At 40.8% G+C, this 23380-nt stretch overlaps 1 protein-coding gene across 3 annotated transcripts in view; it reads right to left on the bottom strand.

Moving 5' to 3' along the window:
• The window catches only part of LG01H14orf93 (linkage group 01 C14orf93 homolog), a 74661-nt gene that overhangs the window by 1612 nt on the left and 49669 nt on the right, over positions 1–23380 (bottom strand). For all 3 annotated transcript variants that reach the window (XM_073632438.1, XM_073632430.1, XM_073632445.1), the window contains exons 5-6: positions 23198–23301; positions 1756–1868 (exon numbers count right to left, since the gene is read on the bottom strand). In XM_073632438.1, the coding sequence (XP_073488539.1) occupies positions 1756–1868; positions 23198–23301 (217 nt within the window). The remainder of the gene's footprint in view (positions 1–1755; positions 1869–23197; positions 23302–23380) is intronic.

Below are 23380 nucleotides of genomic sequence, written 5' to 3'. Positions count from 1 at the left end.
GGCAGCCCCCCTCTCCCCGTGCCTAATACTTACCTGAGGTCCCTCTAGATCCAGTAATGTTGCAGGAGTGTCTCAGCTGCCCAGGACTCCCCTCCTCATTGGCTGAGACAGCAGCATGGCGACATTGGCTCCCATTGTTCTCAATCAAAGTCAGCCAGCCAATAAGGAGAGAAAGGGGGCCGGGCAGCGGCTCCGTGTCTAAATGGACACACAGAGCTGTGGCTCGGCTCAGGTGCCTCCATGACAAGCTGCTTGCTGTGGGGGCACTTAAGAGGGAGGGACCCGAGAAGAGGAGGATCTGGGATGCTCTGGGCAAAACGACTGCATAGGGCAGGCAAGTTTGTTATTTTTACCTAAAAAAAAAAAAAAAAAAAAAAAAAAAAAAAAAAATGATTTTACAATCCCTTTAAGCTTTGACAAAAAAAAAAAAATGGAAGCTGAGTCCTTTCTATGCAGAGGTGCACAGGATTTTGCACTCTCAAGTTTTAGTAAATCAACCCCTGTATTTCTGGCAAAATCAGGTATTTTTGTATTTGCTCAAATGTTCTACCAAATAAATAAAACAAATGCAGCCATCACATGTAATGAATGGTGTGCTGCAATATATTACATTTTTGCATTGGAATTTAAAATAGTTAGGCAATCATCGGTGTGGTTCTAGGGCTAAGCAATTAAGAAGGGATGGGGATGAGGATGGGGATGTTGCACAACACTGCTGACCATCACACATGATAGCAGAAGCAGACCAGGAAGCCAGTACTGTCTTAACAGTTTATCACTGTGACAAGCCGAGATGAGTTGCAATCAACATTTATTTGGCTGAGCTGGCTCTTTACATCAGAACAATTTTACACACATTGTAAATGTTTTGAGAAGGTCTTTCACATACTGTAACTTCTTCATTTTAAGTTTAATGGTCCTTTAAGTGGGTTGAAAATCTGCCCAGGCAGTTCTAAGCCTCTTGGTAAAGAACACATTTTAATTGTCCTTTAAGGTCAAATTCAGCTTGTAGTTCCAGTAATAGAAGTAGGCACGGTGACAAAGAGTGATGTATAAAGAGACTGTAATGACAGTGGAAAGAAAAGAGAGACAATGGGTCACTACTACTAGTGCATGCTAAAGAATTAAAGGATAATGCAAAAGACAGGGACTGCAGAATGTGGCAATGTTCTAGACAAATGTGCATTAGCTAGAAGAACAACTGTTATGGCATATTTAGCTTCATTTATCAGTCTGAAAGCATATTTGTCTGAGTTGCTCATAGTAACCCATTGCCAGTTTCCTTTTATTTGCTAAAATGGGGCATGTCATTTGTTGCAGTGAGTTACTCAGTTAGTTCTTTATGGGCTCCTTTGCATGTGCTGCATTGCTTGCTGCTCCTCTGTAAAACAATCTGCAGTGGAACGCTTTTAAGAGGCTTTTGACAGGTGGTGGGGTGGTGATATGTCACCTCCTCACTGCCTGCTTTAACTTTGCCAATGCTGACCTACCGCAACACAATCTTAACTCCAATCACTTGAATAGGCCATGTTTGGTGGAGGTACCCCCTTCCGAATGCAAAATGCCATTCGATTCTGGATCCAGCCCTGTGCAGCTGCATTACTGTGTTTAAGTGGACGGCCAGGGGTGCTAAAACCATGACTTAAACAGCTGCCCTTACCTGCCCGTCCCCTCAATTGCCCATGTGAATGAGCCCTAGTAAAGGTCAGTTATGTCACACAAAAAATAAATTGCAGAATTCTTTAGCTCCCTGACCCTGTATCGTCGGCTCCTCAGCTTCTTTTCTTCTTTCTCTCGCAGACTCTTAAACGGATTCATGGAGTTTCGATATTCTCTCCTTTTTGTCAAAAAGTAGGCAACACAGGCACCTGCAGGAATAGTACTGATCCATGAGCAGAGAAATAAATATGTACACTTGATTTATGACTATGACCAGATGTTAAAGCTGATGTTTAGGTATTGTTTTTTTTTTTTTCTAGCTTGGACCAATGTAAGTATGTATGTGACATACCAGGTGATCCCTGCAGAAGCTGGAAATCACTGTAGTAGGTAGGGCTGGGACATTTTCTTACAAAAAACTCGATTCACGATTTGAATCGAGTTTTTTTTTTTTTTTGTGGACACAGCGCCAGTCCCGAGGAACTGTGGGCAGGAGTTTTTAGGCGTAGTCCGCCTAAAAACTCCTGCCCGCAGTTCCTCGCAACCGGTGCGGTGTCAGCGCCGGTCCTGGGGAGCTGTGGGCAGGAGTTTTTAGGCGAGGCCGCGGCTTCGGTGTCTGGTCTCGCGGACTAGGGCAAAGCCGCGGCCTCGCCTAAAAACTCCTGCCCGCAGCTCCTCGGGACCGGTGCGGTGGAAAAAAGATCGAAAAAAAAAACAATTTGCTTAAATTTTGAATCGATTTGACCTCTCAACTCGATTCAAGATTTAATCGAGTAGGCACATGCATACTTACTATGCTGGACCAATATAACTATGCAAAAAAATAAAAAAACATACCTAAAAATGTTAGCTTTAAAGAAATCTTCACATTTCAGAAATTCGTTCAAAAACTACTAATACAATTGCACAGTTTATCGGTTCAATAATACATTTGGTGAGCGCTCCCAAACGTCTTACCAGCTTATGCTGTGTACATATTGCTCTAGGTTACGCTAGTCCCACTTGCTACAGTAACTTAGAAAAATCGATGCTAACCTGAATGTTGAGTGTTTACCTGACCCAGGTATTACTAAGAAACACTGTTTGTAAAGGGTATCAGTGATTCACTTCCTAATGTGCCACATCCCTACATTAAACAATGGAAAACGGACAAACCCTCTAAAGTGGGACTTTATAGGCACTTGACTCATAGTACCACTAAGCAAGTAAGAAAATAATTTTATTATAAACACTTATTTCATAAAAACAGATAACATGGAATGTACATAGTCTGAGCAATAAAAATATACGTCAACTGAAGAAAATTATGTTATCGAGTGATATATACCCCCCAACGCGTTTCAGAGTTTTCTCTCCTTCATTAGGGGTAAGGGAGATATCAACATATAATTGCTCCAGTGATCTACATATGAACATTCCAATAATAAAAGAAAACAGTCTCAAGGAGTTCCTGCTCTGTTCGCCCCCATTGCAGTTTCTGCATGTTGTAAACGGGATGGGAGAAGACCAGTATTTTAGAGGAGCATGTAATAATGCTCCTTTGGACAAGGGAAACCAGGACACGCTGAGGTCTGAAAAACGGAGTCCTGCATTGATAGGCTTGCTCAGTAACTATAAAAACTCCTGATCACGAATATTCCAGGAGTGTGCTAGATGTTAGTTAGATCTTGTGTATGTAATGGCTTCCATGAGGGCGGTGTGCTGCTGGATGGTCTTCTTCCATCCAGTTTACAACATACAGAAACTGCAATGGGGGCAGGAACTCCTTGAGACTGTTTTCTTTTATTATTGGAATTTTCATATGTACATCACTGGAGCAATTATATGTTGTTATCTCCCTTACCGTTGATGAAGGAGAGAAAACCCTGAAACGCGTTGGGTAGAGCATATCACTCAATAACATCATTTTCTTCAGTTGACGTGTATTTTTACTGCTCAGACTATGTATATTCCATGTTATCTGTTTTTCTAAAATAAGTGTTTATAATAAAATGATTTTCTTACTTAGTGGTACTATGAGTCAAGTGCCTATAAAGTCCCAATTTAGGGGTTTGTCCACTTTCCATTAAAGGGTTTGTTAACCCATCTATCTATACAAGTCTATGCCAGCCCCTATATTAGAGGCTGGCATAGTACACTGTAATAAAATTGTTTGGTTAAAAAAAGAGAAACATGGCACTCCAGTATTTATTCAGATGTGAGAGCTTCTTACCTAAACCATTGCTAGAAATAAAAAATAGTTCCTGCTATAGGCAGCCTGTTATTTGACCTTAAAGGGTAACTCCACTTTCGTGGGGAAAAAAAAAAAAAAACACAAATAAACCTCCCCCTTCAAAAAAAAAATAAAAAAATAAAAAATATTAGCATATAAAAAAGGTCACACAAGTCATATTGTAATTTTAATCTTATTAAAAATGAACTTTCCTTTTTAATCTGCAGTGCTGGAGGCATTCTGTACACAGATGGTGTACATTACGCCCCCTGGAAATATCAGTTCCTGCTTCTGTTATTGGCTCACTGATTTTCCCAGAAGTCTACACTAAGATACAAGTCGTATTTCAGGCATCCCCTGCAACAAAAATGTCATTTTTGGTGATATACTCCCAAAGGGAATCACATCTAAAAAGGGATGCAGACTCTGCCCCTTTCCTCAGAGCCCTGCAGGTGCAGCAGCTGACTCCCATGCACATTCATTTTGCACATGAACACAGACAAACAGCTATTTTTTCAGAATAACAAAAAGGTAGGAATCCAACAAAATGTAATAAAATCCCTGCAATGTCCATAGATCACCCAGAGGGGAATGTTTTTCTCAATAAAAGTGGAGTTACTCTTTAGGTTCTATGCAGGCTTCATAGAAAAATTACAGGAAGGCAGGACATGGATTCTGGAAATGCTGCCTACAACTTTAAAGCATATCTAAACCTAAAAATGAAAAATATATATTGCAGCTTACCAGTCCTTAGCTTCAGTGGCTACATTTGTTTTCTTTTTTTCAGGATAAGAATAATATTTTAACCACTTGCCACCGGGGCAAATTCTGACATTTCTTACATACATGCAAAAATCTGCATTTTTTTGCTAAAATAGAAACCCCTAACATTATATATTTTCTAAAAGCAGAGGCCCTGGAGAATAAAATGGTGGGTGTTGCAATTTTGTATGTTGCACAATATTTGCATAGCGATTCATTAAATGCCAATTTTGAGGGAAAAAATAAATTTTAATGAATGTTAGTGAACACAAACACAATATAATACTCACATTTTGGTAAAATAAAAAATGATGTTATACCAAGTAAATAGATACTCAACATGACATGCTTTAAATTGTGCATGCCTGCGGAATGGCGAAATACTGTACAATAATTATCCATAAGCGGCGCTTTAAAAGCCTTTACAGGTTACCAGTTTAAATTAAACAGGAGGTCTGGTGCTAGAATTATTGCGCTTACTCTGACGTTCCCGGCGATGCCTCACATGTGTGATGTGATCACCGTTTACATATGCGTGCAGGACCTATGTGAATGCATGTGAGCACAGAGGCGCTTTCGTTTTTTCTTTTATTATTTATTTTAATACATTTTTTACACTGTCTCTGTTTTTTTTTTTATTGAACTTTATTGCTATCACAGGTATGAGCAACACCCCTTGTGATGGGCTGTGACAGGTTCTCTTTATGGAGAGATCTGGGGTCTAGTAGACCCCAGGTCTCTCCTCTGCCTTCCAAAGCAGTCGGTCAAACTGAAATTAGTTTGATCAGCAACTTTACAAGCCGGTAACAGCTTGTAAACAAACAACCCCAAACCAGGAGTGACAATGGCCTCATAGTTCCTAGTTTCACAGAGAAAGAGGAATAACGGAAGTCCCTCTACAGTGCATCCAATGTGACAGGTCGTATTGGTCCAGGGTTCTCCCATCCCACCGGGGCCCTCTTCTGCTACATGTAAAAGTGATTGGGCGTCAGTTGGGCTGCTCTAATCACTTTTACCCTTTGCCTGCTCTAAAGAATGATACCAGGATCATGGCTGCAGCAGGACTGTTAAGCTGCGATAATACACATTTTGTTCTTGGGTTTAGATACACTTTATATACTGTTGCTATGGCTGCAAAGATAAGAAATATATATTCTTTGGCAACTATAGAATCTCACAGCTGGTTGTAGATTAACCACTTGACCTCGGAAGGTTTTAAGCCCTTCATGACCAGACCATTTTTTGCTATTCAGCACTGTGCTATTTTACCTGGCAATTGCCCAGATGTATGCATATGAAATTGATATCACTTATTTTATACAAATAGAGCTCTCTTTTGGTGTCATTTTACCGCTTGACGACCGTATACAGCGGCAAGGTGGCTCTTCTGCACAGGATCATGTACTTAGTATGTTATCCTGCACTTCCAAGTCTGGGGCATGCATGTGTGCTTCCGGCGACCCACTCTCATGTGATTATACACAGTGGGAGCTGATCAGCAGACACCGTGGACTCGATGTCCGCCGGTACCTGCCGATCATTAGGCAGAGAGCCAGAATGGCGATCTGCCTATGTAAACAAGGCAGGTCACCATTCTGTGAGTAGGGAAGGCATGGATCCTGTGTTCCTGTAAAACAAGGCCTTCCCCTAGTCAAAGCACCTCCCACACAGTACACAAGCACTGTCTAGGCACACAGTTAACCCCTTGATTGTCCCTGATGTTAATTCCTTGCTTGCCAGTGTCATTAGTACAGTGACAGTGCATATTTTTTAACACTGGTCACTGTGGATCCGACTTCAATGATATTGATGGGCTGAAAACAGACCAAAGTTGGACCAAAGTAGTGCAGGAACCTTTTCTAAAGTCGGACTGACTTAGGTTAAGACGGCTCTCATAGGGAACCATTGATTTGTACAGGTCATGTAACATGTGCTCCCGAAGTTGGAGCATATGTCGCACCAGTGCGAACTGGGCCTTAGTGTCGCTAGTCGTCAAAAGTGTCAGTTAGTGTCCAATTTGTCTGCTGCAATATTGCAGTCCCGCTATAGGACGCTGCTCGCCATCATTACTAGTATAAAATAAATAAATAAAAATTCCATAAATATATCCCATAGTTTGCACAAAGCAATCAATATACGCTTATTGGGATTTCTTTAACCAAAAATATGTAGCAGAATTCATATTGGCCTAAATGGATGAAGAAATTAGATTTTTTTAACATTTTTATTGGATATGTTTTATAGCAGAATGTAAAAAAATAGTATTTTTTTTTTCAAAATTGTTGCTCTTTTTTTTTGTTTATAGCGCAAAAAAATAAAAAATGCAGAGGTGATCAAATACCACCAAAAGAAAGCTCTATTTGTGGGAAAAAAAGGACGTCAACTTTATTTGGGTACAGCATGGCACGACCGCGCAATTGTCAGTTAAAGTGACGCAGTGTGGTATCGCAAAAAATGGCCTAGTTATGAGGGGGGGGGGTAAATCTTCCGGAGGTCAAGTGGTTAATCACCACGGTTTTTTTTTTTTTGCTATATAAATGAAAAACCATAAATTTTGAGAAAAAAAAAACAAAACAAAAAAAAAAACCAGGGCTTCCATTCATGACAGTTTTGCTTACATGTAATCGCTATGATTGGTCACCGGTTGGTCACCGGTCAGGTACCCGAGCACTGTGAGGTGGACACAGTGGACCCGTGATCATGCCACTGCGTGCCCCAGGGGACGTGCCAGTGATGTACCAGTATGTGGTCTAGCCCGCCCACAGTAAATGTACTTTGGGAACGGAAAGTGTTTAAAACGAAAAAATATTGTTAAAGCGGGGGTCCACCTATCGTTTTTTTTTTTTTTTTTTGAGTTCATTCACAAACTTTTCTTCTCAGCATTACATACTCACATATTGTGTGTAATGTGTCCGCCTGTGTCAGATTTTGTTGGAAAGAATAACTTATATTATTCACTGCAGGCGGTTTCCATCTTCATTGTGGGCATTTGAAGCCCACAAGCATTTATTTCCTGGATGTGGTGAATGCTGTGCTCCCAGCATTCACCACTCATTCCCGCACATGCTCAGTGGCATCTTGGGAAGCCTGAGACTAGCTCCCAGGAGTCTGGGAGAGGCTAGAAACACGCCTACTCCCACGGGAGGAGAACCAGGAAGTGCAAAGAAGAATAGAAAAATAAAAGGTAATTACGGCGATTAAAATTTTTTTAAACGGCATGTCAGCATCTAGGCAAGGAAGAGAATACATACAGATATTGTTCAAAATTTGGGTGGAACCCCGCTTTAATATTAAATTACAAAATAGCATCTTTAATATGTATACATGTTGTGTGATATCCTTAAACAAAGCAGGGTTTTCCATTAATACGGTTTTCTGTATGTGGGGGGCAGACCGGTGTATTTGTGACTCATCTTATTTATTGTATCTGTGTCTTTGCTATCATTATGTAACAGACATACTTTATTTTCAAAGGCTTTTAGAACTGCACTGCCACCTGGCTACTCAATAAAGCATCATAATAAAAATTAAGACCTACAGCTATTTATCGATTACTCCGTTTAGTGCAAATCTAATGTTTCTTTCAATTAGCTCATCATATTAAACATCTGTACTCAGTTAAATATATTTCGGTGATGCAGAAATTCCTTAATTTTCAGTATGTGAAGGATTATTATGTGCAAACAATAAGCTGTTATGGACACCTCTAGCATGTCCTCTGTTCCTACCAATGTCATTTTAATACCATTCTGACTCCCATTTCTAGTATGCTTTAAGAGATGAATTCTGCCAGCAGCTGGATCGCTGACAAAGGCATACAATCATTTTCCAAGCACCCCCAACCACAAAGTGTTTACTATTTCACTTAGTACACACTTGTCATTTCACTGTTTTACAAGGTGTTTGACAGGTGTCAGAAAAGCGTGCCCAACTCCTTAAAACTGCCAAAGAAGAAAAAAAAAAAAAAAAAAAAAAAAAACACAATTTGAACAAACCTATAAAAAAAAAAAAAAATCTAAAAAAAATCAAAAAAAAAAAAATTCACAAACACAACCGATTTCATATTATATTCTGCTACAATCCTTAAAGCTGAACTACAGGCACAAAGATTTACATTTTAATTTATTCCTCTGTAGACACAAAGGTTATAAATCATATTTGTATTCACCAAATGCCTTTGTAAACCTAGTTATAACCTTGTAAAAATTGTAGTGACCTCATCACTGTGCTGTACTAAGCCCATGCAAAGCTGTGGGAGGGACCCAGCAGGTTCCATCCACCACAAGCTGCCTGTAGAAATCTACAAGAAAGGGGAGACAAGACCAGACACTCCACACAAGTAGAGAGAGCAGCAGTGACCGGTCTTTATTACAGGAAGATCCTGCACAGAGGCAAAGTTTTATGCTGAATTATTACACAGATCTGAAAGGAATAAACAATGATTCAAATAAAAATACATATAGCTCTTCTAGTTAGACAATATTTGTTTATCTCTGAGTTCAGTTTTAAATTACAATTTCATTTAACCACTTGCCAACCGCCTCACGACAATATACGTCGGCAGAATGGCACGGGCAGGCAGAATCACGTACCTGTACGTGATCTGCCTCCCGCGGGCGGGGGGTCCGATCGGACCCCCCCCCGGTGCCCGAGGCGGTCGGCATTTCTCCCCCGGCGATCGGAGGTGAGGGGGAGGCCATCCATTTGTGGCCCCCCCTCGCGATCGCTCCTGGCCAATGAGATCATTCCTCTGCTGCTGTATAGTAAACAGCAGCAGAGGAAGTGATGTAATCTCTCCTCGGCTCGGTATTTTCCGTTCGGGCGCCAAGGAGGGAAGACATCAATGTGAGTGTAAAACACAACACACACACAGTAGAACATGCCAGGTACACATTACACACCCCGATCACCCCTCCCCCCCCGTCACACTGACACCAAGCAGTTTTATTTTTCTGATTACTGCATTGGTGTCAGTTTGTGACAGTTAGTGTGGTAGGGCAGTTAGTGTTAGCCCCCTTTAGGTCTAGGGTACCCCCCTAACCCCCCCTAAGTTTTAACCCCTTGATCACCCCCTGTCGCCAGTGTCACTAAGCGATCATTTTTCTGATCGCTGTATTAGTGTCACTGGTGACGCTAGTTAGGGAGGTAAATATATAGGTTCGCCATCAGCGTTTTATAGCGTCAGGGACCCCCATATACTACCTAATAAAGGTTTTAACCCCTTGATTGCCCCCTAGTTAACCCTTTCACCAGTGATCACCGTATAACTGTTACGGGTGACGCTGGTTAGTTTGTTTATTTTTTATAGTGTCAGGGCACCCGCCGTTTATTACCTAATAAAGGTTTAGCCCCCTGATCGCCTGGCGGTGATATGCGTCGCCCCAGGCAGCGTCAGGTTAGCACCAGAACCGCTAACACCCACGCACGCAGCATACGCCTCCCTTAGTGGTATAGTATCTGAACGGATCAATATCTGATCCGATCAGATCTATACTAGCGTCCCCAGCAGTTTAGGGTTCCCAAAAACGCAGCGTTAGCGGGATCAGCCCAGATACCTGCTAGCACCTGCATTTTTCCCCTCCGCCCGGCCCACCCCACCCAAGTACAGTATCGATCGATCACTGTCACTTACAAAACACTAAACGCATAACTGCAACGTTCGCAGAGTCAGGCCTGATCCCTGCGATCGCTAACAGTTTTTTTGGTAGCATTTTGGTGAACTGGCAAGCACCAGCCCAGGCAGCGTCAGGTTAGCGCCAGTACCGCTAACACCCACGCACGCACCGTACACCTCCCTTAGTGGTATAGTATCTGAACGAATCAATATCTGATCCGATCAGATCTATACTAGCGTCCCCAGCAGTTTAGGGTTCCCAAAAACGCAGTGTTAGCGGGATCAGCCCAGATACCTGCTAGCATCTGCGTTTTTCCCCTCCGCCCGGCCCAGCCCACCCAAGTACAGTATCGATCGATCACTGTCACTTACAAAACACTAAACGCATAACTGCAGCGTTCGCAGAGTCAGGCCTGATCCCTGCGATCGCTAACAGTTTTTTTGGTAGCATTTTGGTGAACTGGCAAGCACCAGCCCCAGGCAGCGTCAGGTTAGCGCTAGTACCGCTAACACCCACGCACGCACCGTACGCCTCCCTTAGTGGTATAGTATCTGTACAGATCAATATCTGATCCGATCAGATCTATACTAGCGTCCCCAGCAGTTTAGGGTTCCCAAAAAGGCAGTGTTAGCGGGATCAGCCCAGATACCTGCTAGCACCTGCATTTTTCCCCTCCGCCCGGCCCACCCCACCCAAGTGCAGTATCGATCGATCACTGTCACTTACAAAACACTAAACGCATAACTGCAGCATTCGCAGAGTCAGGCCTGATCCCTGCGATCGCTAACAGTTTTTTTGGTAGCGTTTTGGTGAACTGGCAAGCACCGAGGGCCTAGTACAAACCGGTCATTGTCAAACCAGCACTGCAGTAACACATGGCGACGTGGCGAGTCCCATAAGTGCAGTTCAAGCTGGTGAGGTGGCAAGCACAAGTAGTGTCCCGCTGCCACCAAAAAGACAAACACAGGCCCGTCGTGCCCATAGTACACTTCATGCTGCATTTGCCAATCCTAATTGGGAACCCACTGCTTCTGCAGCGCCCGTACTTCCCCCATTCACATCCCCAACCAAATGCAGTCGGCTGCATGAGAGGCATTTTTATGTCCTCCCGAGTACCCCTACCCAACGAACCCCCCCAAAAAACATGTCGTGTCTGCAGCAAGTGCGGATATAGGCGTGACACCCGCTATTATTGTCCCTCCTGTCCTGACAATCCTGGTCTTTGCATTGGTGAATGTTTTGAATGCTACCATTCACTAGTTGAGTATTAGCGTAGGGTACAGCATTGCACAGACTAGGCACACTTTCACAGGGTCTCCCAAGATGTCATCGCATTTTGAGAGACCCGAACCTGGAACCGGTTACAGTTATAAAAAAAAATAGAAAAAAAAAAAATAAATAAATAAATAAATAATAATAATAATAATAATAATAATAATAATAATAATAATATATATAAAATAAAAAAAAATAGTTGTCATTTCATTGTTCTCTCTCTCTATTGTTCTGTTCTTTTTTACTGTATTCTATTCTGCAATGTTTTATTGTTATTATGTTTTATCATGTTTGCTTTTCAGGTATGCAATTTTTTATACTTTACCGTTTACTGTGTTTTATTGTTAACCATTTTTTTGTCTTCAGGTACACCATTCACGACTTTGAGTGGTTATACCAGAATGATTAAAATATTATCTGATCCAATATATCCTAAAATCCAACGCACCTTCTCCTAGATATATCAGAGCAAATAAGAGGCGCTCATATCCCTAGTGCTAGAAATCGCATGTGCTGCAATTTCATCAAAAATAAAGGTTGAAAATATCTTAAGTGTGCAAATTAATGCATGAAACTTAACGGTGTTTACCAATACTAATCAAACCATGCGAAAGTACATCCAAAGTGCACGTGAAAAAAGCTGTGACAGCAAAATAATAAATAAATGGCTAAAAATCCCCAGTTATTGTGTTTCATAAATTAAAGTGCAGAAAAAATTGTAATTGATTATATAATTATATTACAAACAAATTAATTGGTTAAAGCATGAAAAATCAGTCCTTTACAATCTTGTGACAAATAACGTGATTAAATTTGTGACAGAAAAGTGCATAAAAATCGCATAAAAATCGCACAAATCTTCTAAGGTGCAGTGATCTTGAAAATGCTGAATTCCACGTGTCCTTCACCTCACCACCGTGATACGTGACTCCACTCCCAAAGGAATCTCACTCACCGAATAATTTTGCCAGCACTCTCATGCACGGCAAAAAACGCTTAGTAGCCACACTCCAGAGAACTCCAGCAAGCAGCAGCAGCAATGCCACAGTGTGTAGAATCAATCCACATGTAAAAAAATTGAGGAACTCACATAGCGTAAACCAGCACGGCAAGTTTATTTAAAACCACTACAATCTTCAATGGAAACACTCACATTTTAAAGATAAAAATCAGCAGTAAAACCAATGTGATTCACAGCAAGCTTCAATCATTAGTGGATACACTCAGAACAACAAATGGTCACGGCGGACCCGAGGTGTGTTGATGCTCAGACTCACGGTCTTTCTCACCCCCCTCCGTGGTGCGCCGTGCAATGACAGACTCTCCTTCGTATAGTGCGGCTCTCAGCGTTGCTTGTCACATCTCATAGCCACGCCCCCGACATGTTTCGTCATCGATCAGACTTATTCATGGGATTGGCTAACTAAGCCGTCCCTCAACCCTTATATCTCCTCCTCCCTGGTCTCCCATAGGTTGGTGAGTCCGCATGCGCACATCTCGTGTCCCCGCTCCTATAATAGACAAGAGACTACGGCGCGCCGCTGTACAGGGATGCGGTTAGCCTATATTTAACTGTGGACTGATTGCAGCAAATACCTTAGATGGATAGCTCAGCCATCATACATTCTGCATACCAGTGTGAACGGTCACAGTATTACTACCATGCTCACATCTGAAGCAAACCTAATTAACACTTACTGTATACCTGTATAAGTGATCATAGCGTTGCCCCCATGGTCACGTCTGAGGCATACTTAATCTAGATATTTCGCACACCAATATAAGTAACCATAACATTACTGCTACGGCCACATTTAGAACGACCTAATTTTATATTTATCCAACAACATCTCATCATAAACATATCGGTCTATAATTTGCTAAATCAGAGGTTTACACTTTGATCACTGAAATATTCACCATTGGATGGACCTATACCCACAGGTAATTACATGTTGGATACAATTCAAATAAAGTGCGAGTGATAAATAATCCTTGAATAACCCTACGATTGTCCCAAATATTAGCAACATGGTGAGAATCTAATTAAATAAATACCTTAAAATAAAACTCCATATCAAATAATACATGAATAATTACACAGTCACAATTTAGTATTTACACTTATATGACGAAGCTATAGCTCATGACAAGCTGTTGAACTCCTATCAATTACTCCCCTACTGTGAGGGTTTAGTGATGAGACCCACATCTGGTACCTCACTCACCCCCCCTCTTAATGTTTAGGGCTGCTTCGCCAATAAGCCTTTAAATTGACCAAAATGAAGCATATTACGATATACACATGCAAAACCTATATCTGGAATACTTAAAATAATATCTATCTCCATTAAAAAATATATATATATCACATCCAAACCCTCATAATCCAGGGTCTCTAAATAAGAAAAAATGACCAGATAATCATAACAGGGTCACACACTTCAGAATCTCCTACTAAAGTGTTCAACCAGACCGCAGCACATCAAATTTAACTACCCTCAATCAAAAATTATTTATGAAGCAGTTTAAATCTAGTTCTATATTTAACCCCTTAGGGGCTAAACTTTTCAATAAAAAGATCCAGCGAGTCTCCCTCTGCGATAGATCCCTGACCCTGTTGGAACCCCTCCAAGAAGGATGGACCACGTCGATTCCACAGAATTGTAAAAGTGAGGGATCCTTTTGATGTTTTTGTTTGAAATGCAAGGAGACACTATGATACTTATAACCGTTCTTAATATTGGTTAAATGCTCCGAGATTCTGATCCTTAGTAGTCTTTTTGTTCTGCCCACATAAAGTAGGCCACAAGGGCACCACATTAAGTATACAACAAAAGAGGAGTTACAAGTGCTGAATTCCTTAATTTCGAAGGATTCACCTTCCCTGTTTGTTATGCTTGTCACTCCTCTGTGGCTAACTTTCACGGTCCTGCAGCAAATGCATCTTCTGCAACAGTAAAAGCCCTTAAGGTCGATTCTGAGATCATTATGTCCAGGTGGGTCCAAGATTTTCCTTACTACATGATCGCCAAAACTTGGAGCCCTCCTGTAAATGAATCTCGGTTGATTCGGTAGGATCTCTCCCAACTGCCTATCTTTCCGTAAGATGTGCCAATGCTTTTTGAATATCCTCTCAATGTCTTTATATTGACAGTGATATCCTGATATGAACCCCAACTGATGTTGGCCTTCCATCGTCTGGGGAACATTCCTTTTCTCAAAGCAATTCTCCCTCGGGGTTTGTGCCACCTCCTGAATAATCTTATTCAATACATCCGTATCATATCCTTTCTGTATGAATTTATTTTTGAGGATACCCGCCTGTTCATAAAAATCATCTAACAAAGTGCAATTACGTCGAACTCGTACCATTTGCCCCTTCGGAATATTTTTTATCCATCCGGGATGGTGGCCACTTCTTATAGACAAATAGCTGTTACGGTCTGTCGGTTTAAAAAACACTTTAGTCCTTAATGTGTCCATATATCTTTCGATGGTCACATCTAGGAAGTTAACCCTAACACTACTAATCTGATATTCCAATCTAATATTATTATTGTTATTATTCAGTTCCTGTAAGAACTCAATTGCCGACTCCTCCGTGCCTTCCCATATAAATAGGAGGTCATCAATGAATCTCCGGTAAAATAAAAGCTGGGGTCTTCTGACATTAAAAACCTTCCTGTCCTCCCACTCCGCCATAAAGGGCTTTTACTGTTGCAGAAGATGCATTTGCTGCAGGACCGTGAAAGTTAGCCACAGAGGAGTGACAAGCATAACAAACAGGGAAGGTGAATCCTTCGAAATTAAGGAATTCAGCACTTGTAACTCCTCTTTTGTTGTATACTTAATGTGGTGCCCTTGTGGCCTACTTTATGTGGGCAGAACAAAAAGACTACTAAGGATCAGAATCTCGGAGCATTTAACCAATATTAAGAACGGTTATAAGTATCATAGTGTCTCCTTGCATTTCAAACAAAAACATCAAAAGGATCCCTCACTTTTACAATTCTGTGGAATCGACGTGGTCCATCCTTCTTGGAGGGGTTCCAACAGGGTCAGGGATCTATCGCAGAGGGAGACTCGCTGGATCTTTTTATTGAAAAGTTTAGCCCCTAAGGGGTTAAATATAGAACTAGATTTAAACTGCTTCATAAATAATTTTTGATTGAGGGTAGTTAAATTTGATGTGCTGCGGTCTGGTTGAACACTTTAGTAGGAGATTCTGAAGTGTGTGACCCTGTTATGATTATCTGGTCATTTTTTCTTATTTAGAGACCCTGGATTATGAGGGTTTGGATGTGATATATATATATTTTTTAATGGAGATAGATATTATTTTAAGTATTCCAGATATAGGTTTTGCATGTGTATATCGTAATATGCTTCATTTTGGTCAATTTAAAGGCTTATTGGCGAAGCAGCCCTAAACATTAAGAGGGGGGGTGAGTGAGGTACCAGATGTGGGTCTCATCACTAAACCCTCACAGTAGGGGAGTAATTGATAGGAGTTCAACAGCTTGTCATGAGCTATAGCTTCGTCATATAAGTGTAAATACTAAATTGTGACTGTGTAATTATTCATGTATTATTTGATATGGAGTTTTATTTTAAGGTATTTATTTAATTAGATTCTCACCATGTTGCTAATATTTGGGACAATCGTAGGGTTATTCAAGGATTATTTATCACTCGCACTTTATTTGAATTGTATCCAACATGTAATTACCTGTGGGTATAGGTCCATCCAATGGTGAATATTTCAGTGATCAAAGTGTAAACCTCTGATTTAGCAAATTATAGACCGATATGTTTATGATGAGATGTTGTTGGATAAATATAAAATTAGGTCGTTCTAAATGTGGCCGTAGCAGTAATGTTATGGTTACTTATATTGGTGTGCGAAATATCTAGATTAAGTATGCCTCAGACGTGACCATGGGGGCAACGCTATGATCACTTATACAGGTATACAGTAAGTGTTAATTAGGTTTGCTTCAGATGTGAGCATGGTAGTAATACTGTGACCGTTCACACTGGTATGCAGAATGTATGATGGCTGAGCTATCCATCTAAGGTATTTGCTGCAATCAGTCCACAGTTAAATATAGGCTAACCGCATCCCTGTACAGCGGCGCGCCGTAGTCTCTTGTCTATTATAGGAGCGGGGACACGAGATGTGCGCATGCGGACTCACCAACCTATGGGAGACCAGGGAGGAGGAGATATAAGGGTTGAGGGACGGCTTAGTTAGCCAATCCCATGAATAAGTCTGATCGATGACGAAACATGTCGGGGGCGTGGCTATGAGATGTGACAAGCAACGCTGAGAGCCGCACTATACGAAGGAGAGTCTGTCATTGCACGGCGCACCACGGAGGGGGGTGAGAAAGACCGTGAGTCTGAGCATCAACACACCTCGGGTCCGCCGTGACCATTTGTTGTTCTGAGTGTATCCACTAATGATTGAAGCTTGCTGTGAATCACATTGGTTTTACTGCTGATTTTTATCTTTAAAATGTGAGTGTTTCCATTGAAGATTGTAGTGGTTTTAAATAAACTTGCCGTGCTGGTTTACGCTATGTGAGTTCCTCAATTTTTTTACATGTGGATTGATTCTACACACTGTGGCATTGCTGCTGCTGCTTGCTGGAGTTCTCTGGAGTGTGGCTACTAAGCGTTTTTTGCCGTGCATGAGAGTGCTGGCAAAATTATTCGGTGAGTGAGATTCCTTTGCGAGTGGAGTCACGTATCACGGTGGTGAGGTGAAGGACACGTGGAATTCAGCATTTTCAAGATCACTGCACCTTAGAAGATTTGTGCGATTTTTATGCGATTTTTATGCACTTTTCTGTCACAAATTTAATCACGTTATTTGTCACAAGATTGTAAAGGACTGATTTTTCATGCTTTAACCAATTAATTTGTTTGTAATATAATTATATAATCAATTACAATTTTTTCTGCACTTTAATTTATGAAACACAATAACTGGGGATTTTTAGCCATTTATTTATTATTTTGCTGTCACAGCTTTTTTCACGTGCACTTTGGATGTACTTTCGCATGGTTTGATTAGTATTGGTAAACACCGTTAAGTTTCATGCATTAATTTGCACACTTAAGATATTTTCAACCTTTATTTTTGATGAAATTGCAGCACATGCGATTTCTAGCACTAGGGATATGAGCGCCTCTTATTTGCTCTGATATATCTAGGAGAAGGTGCGTTGGATTTTAGGATATATTGGATCAGATAATATTTTAGTTTGATAGCTTCTTAAAGGGGCAGCTCTCTTTTTTCACTTTTCATTTAGTGAGTTATATATGGTTACACATATTTTGTTATACACCAAATGAGCCATTCACTGGATCTTATTTCTGTTTGTTGCAAATTCTATTCATTGGCGCAGTGGGGGTTGTTTTGAATTGAGGGCGGCTCACCATTCTGACTACCCATTTTTTTATTATACCAGAATGATGCCTGCAGGTTTAGGATTCATCTTGGTATCATTCTTTTTAGCCAGCGGTTGGCTTTCATGTAAAAGCAATCCTAGCGGCTAATTAGCCTCTAGACTGCTTCGGTGTTTTTCTCCGGGCTCTCCTGTCTCAACAGGGAACCTGAGAATGCAGCTGGTGATTATTTTTATTAGCTATTTGCTGAGAGGTATAGTGAGTATTTTACAGACCTCACTTTTCATCACAAAGTTTAAAAAATTTAAAAAAAGAAAAAAAAAAAAATTTTTTTCTTGACTTTCTTCATTTTCAAAAACAAATGAGAGCTGCAAAATACTCACCATGCCTCTCAGCAAATAGCTTGGGGTGTCTACTTTCCAAAATGGGGTCATTTGGGGGGTTTTGTGCCATCTGGGCATTTTATGGCCTTCAAAACTGTGATAGGTAGTGAGGTGTGAAATCAAAAATTTACGCCCTTAGAAATCCTGAAGGCAGTGATTGGTTTTCGGGGCCCCGTACGCGGCTAGGCTCCCAAAAAGTCTCACACATGTGGTATCCCCGTACTCAGGAGAAGCAGCTGAATGTATTTTGGGGTGCAATTCCACATATGCCCATGGCCTGTGTGAGCAATATATCATTTAGTGACAACTTTTTGTAATTTTTTTTTGTCATTATTTAATCACTTGGGACAAAAAATAAATATTCAATGGGCTCAACATGCCTCTAAGCAATTTCCTTGGGGTTTCTACTTTCCAAAATGGGGTCATTTGGGGGAGTTTTGTACTGCCCTGCTATTTTAGCACCTCAAGAAATGACATAGGCAGTCATAAACTAAAAGCTGTCTAAATTCCAGAAAATGTACCCTAGTTTGTAGACGCTATAACTTTTGCGCAAACCAATAAATATACGCTTATTGACATTTTTTTTTACCAAAGACATGTGGCTGAATACATTTTGGCCTAAATGTATGACTAAAATTGAGTTTATTGGATTTTTTTAAACAAAAAGTAGAAAATATAATTTTTTTTCAAAATTTTCGGTCTTTTTCCGTTTATAGCGCAAAAAATAAAAATCGCAGAGGTGATCAAATACCAACAAAAGAAAGCTCTATTTGTGGGAAGAAAAGGATGCAAATTTCGTTTGGGTACAGCATTGCATGATCGCGCAATTACCAGTTAAAGCGACGCAGTGCCAAATTGTAAAAGTGCTCTGGTCAGGAAGGGGGTAAATCCTTCCGGGGCTGAATTGGTTAAAGGACTCTAAGGCTGGGTTCACACCGCAGCATGGAGCAGCTCACAGCGGGGGTCCGGTGCATCCCCCATTAACCGTTTCAGACCAGAAGACGCACAGGACACCTGTGCAATTCACACCAGGGCCGCTCTGGAGATGTGTGAACCGGCTCCAAAGAAAGCCGGTCACCATCTCCTGACATGCGAATAGGATGCAGGATAACCTGCAACCAATTCACACTAATGTGAACCCAGCCTAAGTGTTTGTGAAATTTTTATATTTGGTTTATGTATTTGTTATGTATAAGGTCAGGGTATAACACAAAAGAAATTAACCACCTAGGGGTTGATTTACTAAAAGTGGAAAGTGCAAAATCTCATGCAGCTGTACATAGAAACCAATCAGTTTCCAGGAATTTTGCCACGGCTTAATTAAACAAGCTGAAGTTAGAAGCCGATTGGCTACCATGCACAGCCCCACCAGATTTTGCACTCTCTAGTTTTAGTAAACCAACCCCACTGTGTCTATACGTTTAGAAAACATATCCATGAACATCCATGGTTCACGTTTGTTCCACTCACATGTGCTAACCACAAAAACATTGTCCAATTCTTTTAGTCCATGAAAAGTTACAAAGCTTTCCCATATTACAAACTTGCATATTCAAATTAAAACCTATGTACAACCAAAATTTTTTTATTTTACTTTTATATAGAATAGGGTCAGAGTAAGGGTTAAAGTGTATGTTACCCCAATATTTCATATTCCCCGGTCTCTTGTACCATGCACTTGTGTTAGGAAGTATCCTGTTCATCTTTGCATTGCTACCTTTTTGTGAAATACCTGGTGATCCTGCCATTTCATCTGCTTTTCTATTTCAAACTGACCATGCCAGGCATGGTAACACATCCATCCCAGTGTGGTCAATTTTCTTCCTTGCATTCCACTTGTGAGCACAGCCCAAACTGACAAGCCCACCTGCACCAATCACTGGGAAGATCATTCTACTGCTGTTTCTCTGCCTCCTGCTGACCTGCCCCTCTGGAGTCTCCACCCCCGACTCTCTAATGGGGTACACACTATAAGAAAATTGGGCAAACGATTGTCCGGTTCTGATTAGCTGTGAAACAATTAGGAAAATCAATAAAAGATAATTTGTACGAAAATTCTCATATGACAAAGGCTTTTTTTTTTTTGTTTATTGTGTATAGTTTGTAAGTGCTATAACTTTCACGCAAACCAATAAATATACGTATAAGTATCAAAAACATGCACCAGAATACATTTGGGCTGAAATTTATGAAGAAATTTGTTTTTTTTTTTAATTTTCTACTGGATAATTTTTATAGCAGAAAGTAAAAAAATGTTTTTGTTTTTTTTTTTTCAAAATTTTCAGTCTTTATTTATATGGGACAAAATAAAAAAAAAAACAGTGGTGATTAAATACCACCAAAAATGCTCTATTTGTGTAAAAAAAATTATCCAAATTTTGTTTAGGTACAGCGTTGCATGACTGCGCAGTTACCAATTAAAATAGCGCAGTGCTAAATAGCAAAAAAAGGCCTGGTCATGAAAGGGGTAAAATTTCCTAGAGCTCAAGTGGTAATGTCTCGGTGACAAAGGTCATCAGGGCAAGTAAAGGAGTGAATCTCCCTTGGAGGACACAGCAACAATAAAAACTAATCCAATCCTCCTATACAAAACTCAAGATTTTTTTTTTCCTTTACATGCACTTTAAAAGCTGAGATTATACAACCACACAGCAGTGCAGACTAGGCTTGTGTATTTTACAATTTTTTCAACACTAGAGGGAGTCTCCTGCATGTGAATAACTACCTTATTTCATACAGCTACAATGTCCTAGTGACCAATAGACTGGGCTAATTCTTAAAAATACTTGCGGAGTCATATTTATTTTTGCAAGAATGTTAGTATCATTATGTATCTATATCTACAACCAATGTTAATCATTATATATGTGAATTTTCATTTTCAGGGTAATTGATGTCTGCCTACAAACTGTCATTTAAAAAAAACATTTGTGTAGCTTGGTGTATGTTTGATTGCATGCTAAAGATTTTTTTTTTTTAATTACAGGTATTTGTATAGCACCGTCAATTTACGCAGCGCTTTACATATTTATTATACATTCACATCATAGGCCTAGAAAGGCACATTACCCTTTCATGACTAAGCCTATTTTTGAAATTTGGTGTTTACAAGTTAAAATCCGTATTTTCTGCTAGAAAATTACTTAGAGTTCCCAAACATTATATATATTTTTTTAGCAGAGAATCTAGAGAATAAAATGGCGATTGTTGCAATATTTTTTATCACACGGTATTTGTGCAGCGGTGTTTTAAACGCAAATTTTTGGAAAAGTGACACTTTCATGAATTTTAAAAAATCCAAACAGTAAAGTTACCCCAATTTTTTTGTATAATGTGAAAGATGATGTTACGCCGAGTAAATAGATACCAAACATGTCACCCTTTATAATTGCACGCACTCGTGGAATGGCGACAAACTACGGTACCTATGAATTTCCATAGGCGACGCTTTAAAATTTTTTTACGGTTACCAGGTTTGAGCTACAGAGGAGGTCTAGGGCTAGAATTATTGCTCTCGCTCTGACGATCGCGGCGATACCTCACATGTGTGGTTTGAACACCGTTTACATATGCGGGCGCGACTTCCGTATGCGTTTTCTTCGCTGCGCGAGCTTGCGGGGACAGGGGCACTTAAAAAATTTTTTTTATTTATTTTATTTATTTTTTTACTTTAAAATTGTGTTTAAAAAAAATTTTTTTTTTTTTTTTACTTTTATTGCTGTCACAAGGAATGTAAACATCCCTTGTGACAGTAATAGGTGGTGACAGGTACTCTTTATGGAGTAATGGGGGGTCTAAAAGACCCCCCATCCCTCCTTTACACTTCAAAGTATTCAGATCGCCGAAAACGGCGATTCTGAATACTGTGTACTTTTTTAAATTCGGCGCCATTGGCAGCGAGTAAACGGGAAGTGACGTCATGACGTCGCTTCCGCGTTTACAACAAGGAGGCTGGAACGAAGCCGCTCACAGCTTCGTTCCAGCCCGCCCCCAACCGCCGAAGATTCCCGATTGGACACCGGGCCTCCCGATCGCACGGGAGGCCCGGTAACAGCGGCGGGAGGGGGGAGATGTCCCCTCCCGCTCCTCCGGTATAACAACCGAGCGGCTTTTAGCCGCATCGGTTGTTATACACGGGTAGCCGATCGCCCACTGGAAACAACGGTACCGGGATGATGCCTGCAGCTGCGGGCATCATCCCGGTATAACCCCGGAAAGCCGAGTACGCATATCTGCGTACGGTCGGCGGGAAGGGGTTAACAGAGAAGTATGGGAATCTGATTTTTCCCAGGATCATACTTACCTGACCCCCGGCATCTCTGCACTGAGAACCAAGCGATCGAACATCGCCGATGGCTCGGTTCTCACAGCTCCCCGAGCAGAGAGCTGCTGACTGTCAATCAGCATCTCTCCGCTCTGCTCCTCCACGCTCACTGAAGCGCTGTTCTGTGGAGGGGCGGGAAGCAGACGTCTCAGGCTCTCAGCGGTTCTAAGAGGCTGAGACAGGTGTCAGTCCAGGCACCTGGCAGATCCAGACTTTGTCGGGATGACGCGGTGCCTGGACTGATTCCTGTGACATCAGCAGAGAGCGGACTTCAGTCTGCTCTCTGCTGAAAACGGGTCACAGGAGTGCAAAACGAATTGCACTCCTGTGATCCCATAGGAGAAGTCCAGCCAAACAAGCTTAGGCTGGACTTCCCCTTCAAATCCCAGGTGGGTCAACTATCTTTCTATGAAAATTTTGTGAAAATAAATATTTTTTTATTCAAACAAGGACATTAACAGTTTAAAAAGCCTGGTTGTGACATTTAAATGTTTGGGCTGTGAATCTTACAAAAGCAGTGTATACATATGCTGAATGGTAGCTGCATTACCTTTGAGTTCCTTGTCGGTGTAATGATTGGCACTGGACACCAGCTCTTGTTTCAGTTTTTCCACCAAGAATTTTAAAACCGAAATATTCCATGATGACTTGATGCTGCAATGGAATATAACACAGTGATCAAAACATGTATAAGCCAAATTATCAATTGATCAGTTTTAGATTTACATACCTG

Source organism: Aquarana catesbeiana, linkage group LG01 (genome assembly GCF_042186555.1).
Source record: "Aquarana catesbeiana isolate 2022-GZ linkage group LG01, ASM4218655v1, whole genome shotgun sequence".
Classification (NCBI taxonomy): Eukaryota; Metazoa; Chordata; class Amphibia; order Anura; family Ranidae; genus Aquarana; species Aquarana catesbeiana.
The sequence above is the reverse complement of the archived record's forward strand: the minus strand, read 5'-3'. Positions and strand labels throughout refer to the sequence as shown.